Source organism: Amphiprion ocellaris, chromosome 1, assembly GCF_022539595.1.
Source record: "Amphiprion ocellaris isolate individual 3 ecotype Okinawa chromosome 1, ASM2253959v1, whole genome shotgun sequence".
NCBI lineage: Eukaryota > Metazoa > Chordata > Actinopteri > Pomacentridae > Amphiprion > Amphiprion ocellaris.
Genome location: NC_072766.1, coordinates 37,102,177 through 37,119,847, shown reverse-complemented (window position 1 = coordinate 37,119,847; position 17,671 = coordinate 37,102,177). Strand labels below are relative to the sequence as shown.

General features: G+C 37.9%; 2 protein-coding genes across 4 annotated transcripts; both read left to right on the top strand.

The window, feature by feature from the left end:
* Positions 1 to 860: 860 nt before the first annotated feature.
* On the top strand, positions 861 to 11,461 carry foxr1 (forkhead box R1). 3 transcript variants are annotated; one of them, XM_023290427.3, is made up of 8 exons: positions 865 to 1,085; positions 1,741 to 1,833; positions 3,173 to 3,393; positions 5,379 to 5,447; positions 5,849 to 5,976; positions 8,372 to 8,604; positions 9,463 to 9,497; positions 11,326 to 11,461. In XM_023290427.3, the coding sequence occupies exons 1-7, from the start codon at positions 965 to 967 to the stop codon at positions 9,489 to 9,491; spliced, it is 894 nt and encodes a 297-aa protein (XP_023146195.2). In that variant the 5' UTR covers positions 865 to 964; the 3' UTR covers positions 9,492 to 9,497; positions 11,326 to 11,461. The 3 variants fall into 3 exon arrangements, with proteins under 3 accessions (XP_023146196.2, XP_023146195.2, XP_023146194.2); XM_023290426.3 differs by lacking the exon at positions 11,326 to 11,461 and having other exon boundaries at positions 866 to 1,085; positions 9,463 to 9,740; XM_023290428.3 differs by lacking the exons at positions 5,379 to 5,447; positions 11,326 to 11,461 and having other exon boundaries at positions 861 to 1,085; positions 9,463 to 9,740.
* On the top strand, positions 11,339 to 17,671 carry LOC118471635 (macrophage mannose receptor 1-like). Its single transcript, XM_035957316.2, has 6 exons — positions 11,339 to 11,504; positions 11,659 to 11,814; positions 13,192 to 13,416; positions 13,627 to 13,847; positions 15,608 to 15,930; positions 17,049 to 17,671. The coding sequence occupies exons 1-6, from the start codon at positions 11,488 to 11,490 to the stop codon at positions 17,241 to 17,243; spliced, it is 1,137 nt and encodes a 378-aa protein (XP_035813209.1). The 5' UTR covers positions 11,339 to 11,487; the 3' UTR covers positions 17,244 to 17,671.

The following is a 17,671-nucleotide window of genomic DNA, read 5'->3' as shown; positions in this document are numbered from 1 at the left end:
TACTGCTTATTTAAAGTTTTTCTAATTTATGTTAAGTTTTTATTGGCTATTATTTGATATTTAACCAACTGAACAGTAAAAGAGGCAGCTGCATCAAATTTTTTTAAAATAATTTTTATCAGAAATAAAAGATAATTCGTAGATAATTGAGAAAATAATTGACTGACAAATAATCGTGAGATTCAGTTGCAGTTTGTAGTGTCTCAAAAAGTAGATCTCTGTTGAATTCAGTTTAATATGTTCAATTAAGAGAGAACTTTTCAAAATTTATCTTTCAGTATTTATGGAATATTAATTGATATTTAACCAATTAGACAGTAAAAGTGGCAGCTTTAATAATTTATTTCATCAGACTAACTTTTATGTTTAATTAAAATATAACATTTTTTATTTCCAATTTCTTGATATTTAACCAATCTGATAGTAAAACAGGCAGCTGCATCAAAATAGCACATTAAAAAAATAATAATAATTTTTTATCAGAAATCTTTTTTTTTTTTTTTAAAGAGCCAAACAAAAAAGATAATTGAGAAAATAATCAACATTAAAAAAATAATCATGAGATGCAGCTGCGGTCAGAAGTGTCTCAAAGTTCGAACTGAATTTAAAAAGTTGTGCCACCTTGATTTTATTATTTTTTATTTATCTTACAGGGTTTTTCAGGAGCTTTCATCACATGGTTAGCGGAGTTTTGCTCAGTAACATGATCAATACAGAATTAGTATTTAACCGGTAAAACTCAGTTTAGATTTTGAACTTTAAGTACCAATTTATCAAAGTTATTATTGCGTTCACAATTCAGAATTATTTAGTCTGCCTCCTGCAGGTCCAAACGTTTCCTCCGTCACAGGCTGAACTCTATTAGGTTTAATGAGTCCAATCAGGCTCCAGCTGCTGAACCAGCAGCCTCCAGGTCCGTTAGCTTCCTTTTGATGAGATTCAGACCATTGAAGCTGATCCAGACATGACGTTTCTGCTCAGAACCAAAGCTCAGCTCTTCGACCTGCACTGTTCTGTGGCTCTGACTGACTGGGACATGGACCAGGAGCTCAAACTGGCCACGACCTCCGACCAGTTCTACCACGGTGACAGTTTTTATTATTATTTGTGGAGTTTTTCTCCGCAAATAATAATAACACGTTTTTTTTGTAGTTTTCAGGTGCTTTAATACCACATTTGGTGGCTTTAATTGTCAGGTAAATGTTTGTATTATGATGATTTAAAGGTTTTTTATTAGTTCCTGAGGTATTGCTGTTCAAATTGTCTCAAATTTTGATAAAAATCTGCAGAAAGTGGGTCAATGAGCAATTTTTAAACAAACATTTATCTCAGAAAATACTTGATAAATCAATCTTTTTCTAGTAAATTAGAGAAAATAGAATAATAATAATATTAAAGATGCAATAATCCCACTGTGTGTTTGCATAGTCGTGGGATTGATTAGGAGTCTAAAGTTTTAGCATCAAACACCTAATTTCTATGGACTAATTTGTTCCTTTTCTCCATCAGTTTAGAGTGGAAATGTCTTTTAAGGGGTTAATTTATAAATATATTGCAGAACAGCTCTGACCCTTTATGTGCAGCTTTTAAATGTTTATTGACTAACAGGTCAGTTTTTCTCATTTAATATTATTCCAGATTCATTCTTCTGCCTTATCTTTTGTTGGGGAATGTTTCCTCTTCATCCTCTCTATGATCTTCGATTGTGGCGCTGAATCAGTGTTTTTTTTTTTCTCTCAGATGACAAACTGAATGATCAGTACGTCGTCCATAGGCCTTCAGCAAGAGCCTCGAGGAGGAAAGACGAATTCATTTGGTACGATAAAACATCAGGTGAGCTTAATGGGGTAGGGGGGAATTCATGGCAGAAATCACAGCAACATTGAATGTGGCCATTTAATATAGATGTACCCACAAGCAAAATTACATCGCGCTGAGCACAGGTGTGTGTTATACATGTGTACATTATGTACGGATACCGAATTGTGTGACCTAAATATGTAGCGGGCGGCAGGAATTGATGGGACTCAGAAACACCCCCACAATTTAATCAGTTGTTCCTCACATGATCTCTGACGGATAAGTCCTGATAAGTCTGCAGCAGTTGATTTGTAGTAGGATCACAATCATGTGATCGTCAACAGGCAGCTGATGTAGTGTTCACTTGTTGTCATGGTTACAGTGATGCTGAATCTCGCAATGATACAGAAATCTTTAACAAATCCATGGATCCAGACTATAAGCTGCATCACTGAAAATATCTAATCACTTGGTCCTTGTGTCATTTCTGACCTTCCCTAAAAATTTCATCCAAATCCGTTAATCTGTTTTTGAGTAACGTTGCTAACAGACAGACAGCAGTAACTAACTCTCAGCATTGAGAACAAATGTCTCCAACTGAAACCGTCTTCTAGTTTGTCTTAGATTACAGAGATGTGATCCACTGTGAAAGCTCTGAGTATTTGTTGTTGTTGTTATTATTATTATAATACTCGTCACTGCTGATCGTGTGAAACAGTTGGCTAACTGTTTTAAGAACTACGGTGAGGCAGACATGACGAGATGCGGGAAAACGAATCCTCCTCATTAATTTCGTCCCAAAGACATTATTCAACTCACTGAAGCGGTTGGCTTGAAGTTCCACGCTCAGAAACTGGAAGAACTGTTAGTTTTTCAGCAGCTCAATTCTGGAACATTTTGCAGTTTGTAAGTAAATTAAATCCATGATGACACTGCTTTTGAATGCTGCTGTTTTTAACTGTTTTGTTCATTTTCTCTTGATTGATGCGGATTTATTCTGTTCTTGTTGCCTTTTAATGATTCCACAAGATTTTAATTTACATCAAATGAATGATTGAAAAGAAAATGAATATTTTCCAAATTGTCAATCTGTTCCTGTAAAATTATGAATCCCTTTATTTCGGTGTTGAAATGTACAGTTTTTTTTTTATTTTCCTTGCAGGCCTTTTGTTGTTTTCTTTTTGTTTACTCCTCTGCTTCATCACTGAAGGATGATAGTTTGCCTACATCATACATTTGCATTGCAGCTGGAGGAAATGTTCTTCTTCACGAGAAACACCGTGACAGACAAACAAAATGAGCAGCTGCTCATCTAAACACGACTTGTTATGTTTTTGTTCCTGATCTGGCGTCTTGTTTTTCTGTCCATCAGACACCTTTGTGAAACCAAACCTGTGGCTGCTGGTGAATCCCAACATCGCCTGTCCGATCCAGTACAGAGAAGCTGCAGCCGATCCGAATGAAGCCGCTGATGAGGAAATAAAAGCAGAGACTCAACGTCCACCTGCAGCCGAGCTTCACATGTTTGCTGCCAATGATGCTTCTCTGCAGGAGGAGACGCTGCAAACTGTTTCCTCGTCTGCTGAGTTCATGGTACACGACAAATCCATCATCGATACTCGCCTTATATGCACAAACTGTCATTTACACTCATAGTTAACATACAGGACATTATAATATATATTGTTCAACTAGTGTTAAGAAGCATATTGTTTGAAATTGGTGTTTAAATTAACACATTTAAGAGATTAGAAGCAGAGTGGTCTAACCCACAAAAAACTGAGAAAAAAGTTTTAAATCATTTTTGTAATATTTTATGGTCTAGATTTTAGTGACCAAGTGGTCTAACCCTCAACCCAAATATAGCTACAGGGTGAATGTTAGACCATTCTTGAAAACACAAAACTTTGAACCCATTTTTCTTGAAAACCTCAGAAAGTGGGTTCGACCACTCTGTTTCCAAGCAGCAGAAATAGAATCAGCCATAATCACTTGGACTATATGAAGAAATCTAGTAATCTATGTGTCTAATCTGCTTTGGTATCTGGAACCAAGATGTCAGCAGCAGATCCTTTAAGTCCTGGAAAGTGCGAGGTGGGGCGTTCATGGAACGGACCTGTTTGTCCAGCACATCCCACAGATGCTGGATTGGATTAAGATCTGGGGAATTTGGAGGCCAAGCAACACCTCAAAGTCGTTGTTGTGCTCCTCAAACTATTCCTGAACCATTTTTGCTTTGGGCATGGAGCATTATCCACTAAAAGAGGCCACAGCCATCAAGGGATACCATTTCCATGAAAGGGCGTTTATGGTCTGCAACAATGCTTAGGTAGGTGGATGGATGGCAGGACCCAAGGTTTCCCAGCAGATCATTGCCCAAAGCTTCACACTGCCTCTGCTGGCTTGCCTTCTTCCCATAATGCATCCTGGTGCCATGTGTTCTCCAGGTAAGCGACACACCCGGCCATACATGTGATGTAAAAGAAAACGTGGCTCATCAGATCATGCCACCTTCTTCCATTGCTCTGTGGTCCAAGTTCTGATGTTCATGTGTCCATTGTTGGTGCTTTCAGCCGTGCACAGGGGTCAGCATGGGAACTCTGACTGCTCTGTGGCTGTTTAGCCCCAAACGCAACAAACCGATGCACTGATTCTGAGACTTTTCTATCAGCACCAGCATTAACTTCTTTAATAATCTGAGCAACAGTAGCTCGTCTGTTGGATCGGACCACACAGGTCAGCCTTCTTCCCCACATGCATCAGTGAACCTTGGCCACCCATGACCCTGTTGCTGGTTCACCACTGTGCCTTCCTTGGAACATTTTTGATAGATACTGACCACTGCAGACCAGGAACACCCCATAATAGCTGCAGTTTTGGAGATGCTCTCACCCAGCTGTCTTGTCAAACTCGCTCAAATCCTTGCACATTTTTCCTGCTTCTAACATCAAATTTGAGGACAAAATGTTCACTTGCTGCCTAATATATCCAACTCACTAACAGGAGCCATGATGAAGAGGTAATGTTATGCCTAATCAGAGTATAGAGCACATGAACGTCAACCCTACAGAGTGTTGCTCCAGCTGTGTTTCACACCTTTTTTTATACATGACACAACACTTTCACCTTTTCGTTCTGGCTCACAGCTCCTTATGGCAGGTCTCCTCTCTACTTGAAATGCACTTCAGGAATGTAGGCATCCTTCAACATGGCATGCAGAGGTTGATCTGTTTGCAGGAGGACAGGAGATGATGAAAAACAGAGAAATGAGACGAGGCCATAGTCACAACTAATGGCAGTGACTCGGACAAAACACATGACGGACGAGGCCCAAACTATAGCTGCACAGGAAGCAGTAAATTCCACTTTAAGCTGCTTCGGTTTGGTTTTACTCCTACAAAACTCCAACTATGTGTTAGTATCAGCTGTACATGAGGCAGTTTATCAGGCAGAAACATTTGGCTGGATTTGATCTGCATATCTAACTAATCTCAAACATAAATACCAAACATGTTTCTCCCAGACATTTCTCTCAAGCACCAATCTGGATTTGTAATCTCAACCTCTTTGACCTTTAGATCAAAAATGAAGACGTCTCCTGTCAACCAGCCAAGAACAGACGTAAAGCGAGAACCACGAAGTCAAGGGTGAGGACGTTCTGGACCAGGTTCCTTCAGTGGGATGCAGGAAATTCAATAGTGGCCTCTTTAAGGAGCTACTGTCTCTGTTATAAGTTTTACCTGCAGGAGCTGACGCAGATTTAGTTCTTCAATAGTGAGATTTCTGTTTATCTGTTGTCACCTACTGTCCACAGTGACCAGTATAATGAAACAGAGCGAGATTAGCTTTTTGAACTTGTCACCTATGGATGCTTTTATCCAAATGTTAACTGATTATTGTTAATTACTCCATAAAATCTAATGATTTTTGGAGGATTTTAAATGTAGGTGAGAAACAGACACATTTATCTGAAGGTCCTCTGTGCCTATAGGTGTTGTGAGAAATAAAAATTAACAGGCGTTTTATTATTTTCTGTCTTTAAAACCAGGACAGTAAGATGCTGAAGCCTGGATGTTGGCCTCGTCCACCGGTTAATTATTCCATCCTCATTGCCTTGGCGCTGAAGAGCAGCCACAATGGAAGCCTCAAAGTCCAGCAGATTTACAACTTCACCAGGTCAGGATTCGTAGTTTCTTCAAATATGCACTATTTTATGTAAAGACTGAATGTCCTGATTTGCTATTATTCCTCCCAGTAAGTCCCCAACTGGGAATCAATGTGAATTTTTAACCAACTAAATTATGCAGTTTACGAACACTGAAATGGTTTCAGCAAATATATATCTGGGCAAGTTTACCCAACCCTGTAAGGATTAAGGATGGTAATGCAATGTACACAAACACCTGCATTTGTTAGGTTAATGTCTATTATTGCCTGTCAAATAGCCTGCCCTTGTGCTTTGTTTTGTCAGTTGAATGATTATTGTCCCACTGAATATGGGAAATATAGGTCTGATATTACTGCATTATTGTTAAACATTCAATAAAAATTTCAATTATCAAAAAACTTTCAACCAACTAAAATGTTGTTGGATTATTAACCTGGAAAAACCCACATTTATCTAATATTATTTCATCAGTTTTAAACTAGTCAATTTACAGTTAAATTTGGAGGAGTTTCTCTAAAATCATATTGAACAAGAACGAGAAATGTGGTCAACACAAAGACAGAATTTCAATGCATTCAGTGTTTTATCAAAAATGTGGAAATGTGCGCAGTTTTAAACATAAATGTGTCTGGATGTTCCAATATTAAAAGTATCGGGTCTAGTTTTTTCTGCAATTGCTAGATGGATCAGTCACTGTAGAAAAACTAACAAACTGGCAGCTATTGCACCAAAAATACAAAAATGAAAACACTGGAATGGAAAATACTCATCTCATAAAAATACAGTATTCTTACATAATTAAAATACTGGCTAATTTAACATGAGATCTCATGTTTTTTTTAAATGAAGGACATTTACATGTGTAAGAAGATGAGATGTTATACTAAGAAAAAAATTGTACTTTTGGCAGATTGCTACTGTTTTTAGATATGATACACCAATAGAGCCATATTTATTCAGTATCTTGTTAAAATTTCATTAATTATACCAGTTCTCTCTATTTTAACAAAAGCTATAACAGTAATCTGTGTGAAATTACAGGATCAATATTATTTTCCATTAATTGTCACTACTTGTATTCTCATTTTAGAAATGCATTTAAAGTAATTTAACAGTGAATTAAAATTAAATAAATGAAATATTTTGTCATATTCTGAAAAATGTGTAAATATACTTTAATATAGTAAATTTTCTTCAAAACGTTTTTTTTATGATTAAAATTTTTTGTTAATGTTTCACATTAGATATGTACATTTGGTTTATTTTTTGTAATTTCATGAATGTTTTTGTGTTTTTACAAAATACAGAAAAAATCTGTAAAACGGTTTTGTTTTTTCTTTTTTACAGTGTTGATCAGGATGTATGAGCTGCTACAATTCCCACTTAGAGCTTCATTTTTCTTATTGCTGGATCTTTTCTTGTTATTGCTGGGTATTGTCCAAAATCATAATGGACCATTGCTTGCACATTAAAGGCTGAAAATCTTCATTTCTGTAAATCCTGGAGACATATGGTCTAAATGTAAACATCCAATCAATGTTTTCAAATCATCAATGTAAAAACTTCCATTTTTAAACCTGTTCTGATAGTATTTTAAATTAAAACAAGAAAAGCACTCAGAGGGCAGTACTCCACCAAGGCTGTTCAGTCGTATCATTTCCAATGGATGAAATCTTTAAAAAATTTGTGGCAGAAATCATGGCACCATAGGATGTGGCCATTTAATATAGATTGAACTACAAACAAAATGACTTTGCGCTGAGCACAAGCATGTGTTATGCATGTGTATGTTATGTACAGATACTGAATCGGAACTCAGAAACACCCCCATAATTTAATCAATTGTTCCTTATATCATTTTTGATGGATAAGTCCTGATATGTCCGCAGTGGTTGAATTGTAGTAGGATCACAATCATGTGATCGTCAGCAGGCAGCAGACGTAGTGTTAACTTGTTGTCATGGTGACAGTGACGCCATGCCGCTGTCTCGCAATGATGCAGAAATCCTTAACAAATCCGTGGATCCAGACTATAAGCGGGCATCACTGCCAGCATCTAATCAGTTGGTCCTTGTGTCATTTCTGACCTTCCCTAAAAATTTCATCCAAATCCGCTGGTCTGTTTTTGAGTAATGTTGCTAACAGACAGACAGAAAGACAGACGTACGCTGATCGTCACAACTCCTTGGCGGAGTAAAAATGCTCATTTTGACCATAATTTCTGTTAAATTATTGGAAACCAATCAGACATTTTTGAAGTTACTAGAAGGGAAAAAAATGTGTTTTTGATGTCTAATAGATCCTTTAAAGCGCCGGTGTGTAAATTAGAGGTGCAGCAACAACATGCTGCACAGTTTCTGGAGTTTAACTTCTCTCACATTCCTCATACTTTTTTTCCTCCAGAGAGCACTTCCCGTTCTTTCAGACGGCTCCGGACGGCTGGAAGAACACCATCCGACACAACTTGTGCTTCAACAAAGGCTTCCGCAAAACCTGCAACCAGCTGTGCAGAGACGGCAAGAGGAAGTCGTGTTTTTGGCACCTGACTCTGGACGGCCAACGGCGGCTGAAGGACGAGATCCACATGTTGACGGGAGAATCGCTGAAGCTGCTGGAGAGGAGCATGGCCAATCCAGGTGAGCGGCATTAAAAACCAACCGACACCGTTAACATCATTTAAAGGCAGAATTTGGTATTAAAAAGGTTCTAAATATGAATTCAAGTAGACAAACTACTTGGGAATACCATAATAAAAGCACTGTGATAAATATGCTGTGAAACTACAGCTAAATTCTAACAGTAGTGGACTGATTTTCTAAAATATGGTCAAAACTGTGAAATCTGGTGTGTTTGTGGAGCCAAAAACAAGAATAAGCATAAACAGCAGCCTAATGTAAAAAAGTAATGGTGTAAATGGAACAAAAGTACTGTTTAAACTAAGAAATTGATTAAACTTTATACTGATGTCCTGAGATGGGCCAATTTTAATCTTTTTTTTTTCTTTTTTCACATTAAGTTAAATTGTTTTTCCATGACTTCTGAAACATACAGTATATAGCAACTACAATTTGTCATTCCTATGGTGATAATAGCAGCACTATATGACTACCGTATATTATTGGAAAGGCTAGTTATAGTATTAAGCAGTAAAACTCATGTCCTACTGTAGAGAACTGTAAATATCTATACAATAAATACCTAATTTAGGAAAATTATTGTTGTAATGCTATAAAAATACACTAAAACAATGGTAGTATGTTTCTGTAATTTCACTGGAAAAAATTTGTTGCAGTGTGCTGTTTTTTTCTAGTTTCTAAAAAAAAATTGGACGATGCAGATTTGATTTTCAACAAACTACAGCAGCAACTGCCCTCAAACAGTTAAAAATGAACACACAAAGATTTTGAATCAAGTCCTGATTCAAACTATGAGGTGCTGATATGTAACATTTTACAAGCTCTTTACGACTGATAACTGCTTTCTTTCTGTTTCAGATATAATTCGGACTTTATTTGCAACATGATTGCAGGTATTGAAGTTTAAGTCAATGCATAATAAAACTTAATATGCAAAAATGTCTTTTCTATAATGCTGTATATCATTTAAATAAGTATATTATTTAATTTTTACAAATTTGTAGAGATCCTTCTGGAGAATTTTGATTTACTTATTACAAAAAATTGTGCAATCAGGTGGGGGGGAAAGCACAGTTGTGATAATGATATTAGTTAAATTAAAACTGCTGAATAAATACATTTTTGTGTACAGTTAAGATTGTCTGGTGAAATGTATTAATCATGAAGAGGTCAGATTCTTCTAAATAACCACAAAATCTATCTTTTGTCTGTGTGCTAGAGAATGAAGTGTTTCCTGGTATAAAATGGCACGATTGGGGAACAATGATAAGCGTTAAAATAGGACCATTGCAACATTTGCCATAACAAACACATAGTTACAGTTTGAAGCAGTTACAAAAAAATACTGATAAACATTGTCTGATTAGATGTAAAAGACATGAGGATGGACCAGCCGAAGCTGCCAAGTGAAAAATCTTTTCAAAAACTGTCCTGTGAAATAAATAATCTGTAACAAACTGTGAAAATTAGGCAGCAATGGTTTGAGAAAGAATGTCTATAAAAGGTGGAATACTGTAACATTCAAAAGCTGTGAAGGCGGTGAAAATTACAGCAAATACCTGTGAAATAAACATTCACCAGTCAAAACTTTATGGGAGAGAGACCAAGAGTGAGTCACTGTTGGAAAAAGGCTCACATTAAATATTTAGGTTGCAAGAAGACATGTGGGAGGCTGACGTCGATTGGAAGAAGGTTCTCTGGTCTGAAGAGCACTTTGAGCTTTTTGACACTAGATTAGATGCTATGTTTGGCAGACACCAGCCACTGCACATCATCAGAAATACACCATCCCAATATGAAGCATGGTGGTGGCAGCACCGTGATGTGAAACATGGTGGTGGTAGCATCATGATGTGAAGCATGGTGGTGGTAGCATCATGATGTGGGGTTGCTTATTGGCAGCAGACCCTAGAAGGTCTTGTAAAGGTCGAGGGTAAAATGAATTTAGCAAAGTATAGAGAATTACAACCTGATGCTGTCTGTAAGAGAACTGCGATTTGGGATAAATTTGTTTTCCAGCAGGATAATGACTGGACGCAAACAGGCAAAGCTACACAGAAATGTTTTAAAGGCAATGAGGTGAACATTGTGGATAGAGTCAGAGCCCAGACCTCAACCCAACTGAGAATTTGTTGCTGTCAAAATGGCTGCTCATTCAAGATTCTTGTGTAAACTGACAGAGTTTAAGCAGTTTTGCAAAGAAAAATGGTAAAGTTCAGTGTCCAGATATTCAGGCTGATTGAGACCTATTGATGCAGACTTCATGCTGTAACTCCAGCCAAAGGTGCATCTACCAAATACTGACTTGCAGGGGGCAAATATTTATGCTATCAGTTATTGTAGATTTTATATTTTGAAATAATAAACTTTAGGTTGTAGAAACCTGATTTCAATCTAACATTAAAGAATTTTTTTGTCAAAAAGCCAAATTGTATTGACTGTGATTCAGTATTGTAAAGCAATCAAAGGGGAAACCTTCCAAGGAGGGTGAAAAGTTTATATTTATTCACCATAAACTGCAACTTGACTGGTTGGCGGAGGCATACAACAGGCAGGAAGTCATTTTTGTAATCACCACTCTTTATATGTACAACTCATGTGACAATAAACTGAACAGAGCAGTGACACAGTACTTCTTCTTTCCCGGTCCTCAGTCTCTTGTGGCCAATATGTTGTTATTTTTAATACTTGCATGTAAATCTTTCCTTCATTTGCCAACAGTCAAATGGAGATGCGGTGGCAAGCCGCTGATTGTTGACTTAAGCGCATCTGCAAGTCAAATGATTTTGTTCAAATATGAGAGACTCATGAAAGTGAGATGTCCAGTTGGATGTCTGGAGTCTCTGTTGATACTCGCTGAACATTTCACAGCAAGGAGGCACAATGTTGCATCAGAACAGGTAATTGCACATACTGACATTTTTTTATATTAGTTTTTTTACTTGTTATTGACAATCAAAGTGATCTAATCTTGTTACACCATCTGTTGCACAACTTAAAAAAAAAAAAGTAATATTTGCTCTCACGGCATGGTTCAATATGATTCTCCAACAGAATTCTGAAGAGCATCCTCTCTGGACGCTTCCTCCCCTTGGTTGTCCTCGTCTTCTTCAGCAGCACTGTGGCTGGACTGGGATCTGTGGTGTGGAGACAATACTATCACATCAGATTGCATTACACCTGGGAAGAAGCTCAAAGCTACTGCAGACTGTAGGGCTTTTCTTATATTCACATTTGTATAAATAGCTATTGGAAGACTACTATAACTGATAATCGTTTCAGTGTGACGTTGGGAGCTGTGAAGAATAATAAGATTTCACTGCAGTTTTATAATGCGGAGCAAAATGAATTGGTGCTCATAATCAAGACATCCTTATGTTTGGCAGCTAATGTTTAGCATGGTCATGAGCACAGCTGAGGCTCATGGAAATGTCATTAGTTTAGTAGATATTTACTCAGAGCATTGACTGAAAATCATGTCATCTCTACCAAGATACAAAAGCACTGTGCCCGCTACAGAAATCTTCTGTTTTCGCATATTTGTCACATTTAATGTTTCAGATGATCACACACATTTTAATGTAAGACCAAGATAAGCCAAAAAACACAAAATGCACTTTATAAATTATTTTCTCTTAGACCTTATACAGTTTGACCTCTTTTTACAACCAGAGAGGTTTCTTCCTCCTGCTGGGTGTTAGAGACTGCAGGTATAAGCTGCTTCCACATTGACCTCCCTTTTAAGCTATCTTTTATGTACAGTCATGAAACAAGCATACATATCACATTTCCATGATGTTTCCTACATTTTTTTTATATCACAGGAGGTGTGTGTACCTTATTACTCCTCTTATTATATCATCTCATCGTGCTGCCATTTTTTTTCAGGTACCTGATTAGAGAAATGGTGCCACTAACTGTTTTCTTAGCAGACTTCCAGGCAAATTCACAAATGCTAATTATCTCGGGACCTCTCAGCATTTTCAGCACTCGCTAACCAAAATTCCTCTGGACAAGCTGGTTAGACCTACAACATAAAATGTAAACCAGCTTTAATTGTAGTTGTTTGTCTTTCGGTGAGATATACCATTCACTTCTTTTCATACTGACACAATAGTATATTTTATTTTTTTTTAAATCCCATATTAACAACCTTCAATGATGCTTCTCTGTACGGCCATTATACTAAATCTGCCACATCTTAGTTGTTTTCAAGTATATTCTCAACACAGCTCTCCTGATATTTATACATATGTTAGTAATGGATGGAATTGTGTATAAGTTCACATTTGAAAACTTGTTGAAAACTTCATGAAAATCTGTTTCAACTTGTGCTACAGTTGGATGGAAGTGCAGTCAGCCAGGTGAACTTTACACCTGTTAAACACTCACAGTGATGGATTACAAAGGGTTTTTTTCCCCTGTGTTGTTTTTCATTGAATTGTGGTACATGTTAAGGTAAATGTAGGGAATAGAAAATATTCCAAATAGGTTCAACCTCACAAAAAAAAAACCCTCTAATGGTGGTGTCCTTTTTTTTCAGTCACTTCTGACAAATGATTGAGCAAACTGTTTTTGTTGCAACAGTCACCACAATGACTTGGTCACCATCTACACTGAGGCAGAGAGTGACGGTTTTCGCTTGGATTCCTATGAGGCTTGGATCGGTCTATACAGATATCAGGGCTTGTCTTCTTCTCGGCCCTGGTACTGGTCTCATGGCGGAAACTACAGCTATTATGAAACAAAGTGGGCGCACTATGAGTCACAATACAGTGGGGATTGTGCTCATGTCTCTTATAGCAACAAAAGGTAATGTGAGAGAAAATCAAATACATGTAAGTGCTGTACATGTTTCTTAAGTATGCTGTGATGTTTTATTATATAAATCAATTTTCCAATTGACTAATAGCCTCCATTTATATAACAGAACTGTTAAAACCTTATAATATTTCTTGTAATGAGGAAAAAAAAAGGTTTATGCTTCAATTTATCTTTTATTGTTTATATTTCTGTTGAAAGGGTTTATGGCTCAGATTGCAGAACTTATTACTTCTTCATCTGCCACGAGTACCATGGGCTCAATTTAGAGCATTTAAGGTACAAATTTATACCTCAGTCGAAGACGTGGTCTGAAGCCCAGCAGTACTGCAGGGATAAGTATGATGATCTGGCATATATCACCTACTTTGCCCCTGTCGAGGAGGAGGACTTTCCGGTCTGGATTGGACTGCACAGAGATGGTAAGGACAGTTTTAGAGTTGCAGCCTATTGTGCTTTTATACATTGTTCTGATGTGTTGTAGTCAGGTTTTTTTCCTAAGTTTGCATCAAATCCATCCCTTCAAGCTCACAGTGGTTCGCCTCTCCGAGATTAGACTTTATGATTCTGTTGCTTCATGTCAGGAGTACACATCTGGAGAGCAAGCTGAAGATGTGGAAGTAGGAGCTAATAAAACCTCCAGACAATGCTGCAGCCTCAAGCGACCATTACACAGCTATGAACCCAAGTAGCCGTCTTCCCTCATCATGAAAACCTTCAAAAAAGCTTTAGCAAAGCTTGTCAAGAGAACTGACCCTGTGCAGTTTGCCTGCAGAAAAAAGAGTTACTATTTACAAGTGCTGCTCATCTAAATGGAATAAGGTTGAAAAGTTTGGTGTTTTTCATCAGACACTGTCTGAAGAAGTAAAAAGTCTGTCTTTTATACTCATTACACATAAACTGAAATATTTCAAGCCTTTGTCTTAACTTTGATAATAGCTAACAGTTTATGACCCCAAATAAAAAACAGTCACTCTCAAATTCATAGAATATTTCAAAATAAAGATTCATTAAAAAATAATTTATAGTGTTGAAATCTCAAACCCTGAGAAGTATGTTTATGTGTGCTCTGTCAATATTTGCTCAGAGCTCTGGCATGGAGGCGATCGGCATGTGGCATTGCTGAGGGGTAGTGGATGCCTGAGTTGCCTTGATAGCTGCCTTTAGCTCTTCTTCATTGTCGGGTCTGGTTTGTCCCATTCTCCTCTTGACAACACATCACAGATTTTCTATGGAATTCAGATCTGGTGAATTGGCTGACCGATCTAGCAACATAATGCCATGGTCTGTGAACTATTTCTGAGGGGTTTTAGCAGTGCTAGGAGACAAAATCTACACAGCTGGCTGTATTGACGTTAGACTTGATTATGCAGGTGGACCAACACCAGCAGATGACATAAGTGACTGTGGTTTGTGGATTACTATTCTGAAGCCTTGAATTCGGTGTTTTGGCCATTTTGTTTTTGTATTTTTTTAAACTAGGCATTATGAAATGAGGGGTCGAATCCGATTGGGAAATGGACGACACTTCGGTCACTATTAGTTGCAACTTATCAGTTCCACAGTAAAACATCCCCTTCTTCATTTCCTTTTTGACTCTAACACAAAGTAAACATCATGCTACATTGAAGGAGACTTGATACAAGTGATTGAGAGCATAAACTTATCAGAAAAATGATTTCTGAGGCAAGAACTGAAGTGGGTAGTATCATGATTTTCTCCTAGACTTCTATACAATTTGACCTCTTTTTGCAACCAAAGAAATTTCCTCCTCCTGCTGGCTGTTGGAGAGAATGCAGGTGTAAGTGGCTTCTACAGTGACCTCCCTTTTATATACAATCATGAAACAAGCATACCGATCACATCATCCACTCTTCCTTCAGATTCTGGGACCTTGGGCCTAGAAACCTAGGGGGTTAAGATAAAACAAATAACGGCTTGAAATATTTAAATTTATGTGTAGTGAGTCTGTACTATAAGTAATTTTCACTTTGAGCAATGTCCGACAAAAAATATTGAACCTACTCCGCCATATTCTAATTATATAGGGCTAAGTTTGCAACTTATTTGAACATCTTGATATATTTCAACCCGTCTTTAAATAAACAGCAGATGGCAGGAAGGATAGTTGACGGATTTTGACCTCGTCTGTGCTGCTGAAGTTTCACCACTTGTTCCGCAGGGGAAACATGGAAGTGGAGCACGGGCATGTCGAACTATGAAAAATGGACATCAGGTGAGCCGGGGGAAGACAATGACTGCGTCACCATATCCTCCCTCTCTAAAAACATGGACACCAGAAATTGCTCCGACCGTTTCCCCTTCATCTGCATCAAGGACAACCTGCTGCTAGTAAAGGAGAACAAGACCTGGGAGGAGGCGCTGGACCACTGCCGAGGCCTCACTCCACCCACCCACTACACTCGCTATGACCTGGTCAGCGTGCAGCTTGGAGCGGAGTACGACTACGTGATGCGGAAGATCATGGAGGCCGACACGGAGGAGGTGGGTCCATGTTCACATGTTGACACGAGTGCTGTTGGTTAAAGTTGGACATGCAGACATCTGCTTCACCAAACACTCCTCTGTTTATTCAGTTCGGTAAACATGGTGGCATAAAGCAGGAAGAGTCTCTTGCAATAAATTTACTTCATGTCACTGCACCTGTAAAGAGCCCATTTTCTACTTTTGGCTTTTTCGTGCACGCAAATGGTCAAACTTAAAAAACCCAAAGACGACACCAAAGTTCTTTGACCATAACATGCTTAGTGCAAGAATTCCAGTTTTCAATTTGCACATACCAGGTTTAGGTGTCACACCCAAAACAGAAAGGACATTATCTCTTTATATCTACTATAAAAGCAGTCGATGATGAAAATGCTTGTTGGGTGGCAGAACATGTTTTAGTTGCAGTACTGTGATCAGCCACTAGGACAAATTAACTTGCTTTGTTGGAGTAAATGTCACATACTGTACCACTTTCTTGTAGATTAATGGAAATCTCACATTTAAATGTTTCTGTTCACAATACTGCAAAGATGGTTGATTTCACCATGACTGTATAACCCCTGGTGCTTCAGGCAGTATAAATCTGAAAATCAATGAGCTGCTGCTGTCTCTGCCCCCTTCAGGAAGGAAACTCTCTCGGCCTCTGTGATTGTCAGCACGAAACAAAACAGCTGACAGCATTGCTGCTTACATTAGGACACCTGGACAGTGCATGAAGACTCTTGTTTTCACTCTTGCAGCCACAGCGGAACATTTAATTAGCTTTGAATGTGGTTGAGATGTTTTCAAGTTAGCAAAAGAAGCTCTAGAAAGTTAATAAACTTGAATAAACATCAGCTACTAATTCTGAAGAGTTCACCTGAAAGCAGTGAGGGGGCGGAGCTATACAGAGTTCGAGCTGGATGATTTTTAATAAGTGTGAGGTAGCAACTGGATTACATTCTTACTTATTTGTGGTGGAGCCTGATAGAAGTCCTCATATGTTAACAGCTTTTATTTTTCCTACGTCTTTATAAAAACATGTTCATAAGCCCAAAACACAATAAAAATGGATTTTCACCACATGGGAGCTTTAAGTTTTCCTTAGTAACTCACTGGTTGTTTCTTCCTCCCAGGTGTGGACAGGTCTGCGGTTTCTGGCCGGTCACTGGCTGTGGGTGAACGGGGCAGACATGATGTACCCCGACTTGCCCCTTTGCCCCGTCGACTTTCAGCATTGTGGATCCATGTCCAAGAACAACAACACGGAAGGTTTTCAGACCAGAGACTGCACGGAGACGAGGAACTTTCTGTGCTACAGAAAGAACTGATATACTTCACCAACTGTTTTTTCACGTTGCTTCTTTAGATGCTGAACATAAACTGCGAAAAGGCTTTTGAATTATTAATAATCTCTAACACAAGCTAATTCTATAATTACCAAAGACTTTAACTCATGTATCAGCCAAGTGAAATATGTGCACCATTTTATTCCGAGAAATTAAAATCAGTTGTAAGCTATTAGGTAATCATCTATTTATGTTATTCATCTATTAATCATCTGTTTATAATTAGCTGCTCTAGTGTGCAACAAAAACATAGTCAAGTTAAAGGGAGAACAAGCCTCTAGGATGTGGAGGTTTTATTAATCACTGTCATGTTTTAAATATGCTGTAATTCTGGTTTCTCTTTGAGAAAGAAGCATTCTGGAAAAATTGTCACTATTTCCTCCAATGAAGTGAAATAAATCAACAATCCG

What these genes read in the sequence shown, in the direction of transcription:
- foxr1 (XM_023290427.3), top strand. Translation starts at nt 965, where the DNA reads ATGACGTTTCTGCTCAGAACCAAAGCTCAGCTCTTCGACCTGCACTGT. An exon ending in TTGGTACGATAAAACATCAG is followed by an intron (nt 1,834 to 3,172) that starts GTGAGCTTAATG and finishes TCTGTCCATCAG; the next exon opens with ACACCTTTGTGAAACCAAAC. An exon ending in CGAGAACCACGAAGTCAAGG is followed by an intron (nt 5,448 to 5,848) that starts GTGAGGACGTTC and finishes CTTTAAAACCAG; the next exon opens with GACAGTAAGATGCTGAAGCC.
- LOC118471635 (XM_035957316.2), top strand. An exon ending in GCTCAAAGCTACTGCAGACT is followed by an intron (nt 11,815 to 13,191) that starts GTAGGGCTTTTC and finishes TTGTTGCAACAG; the next exon opens with TCACCACAATGACTTGGTCA. An exon ending in GATTGGACTGCACAGAGATG is followed by an intron (nt 13,848 to 15,607) that starts GTAAGGACAGTT and finishes CTTGTTCCGCAG; the next exon opens with GGGAAACATGGAAGTGGAGC.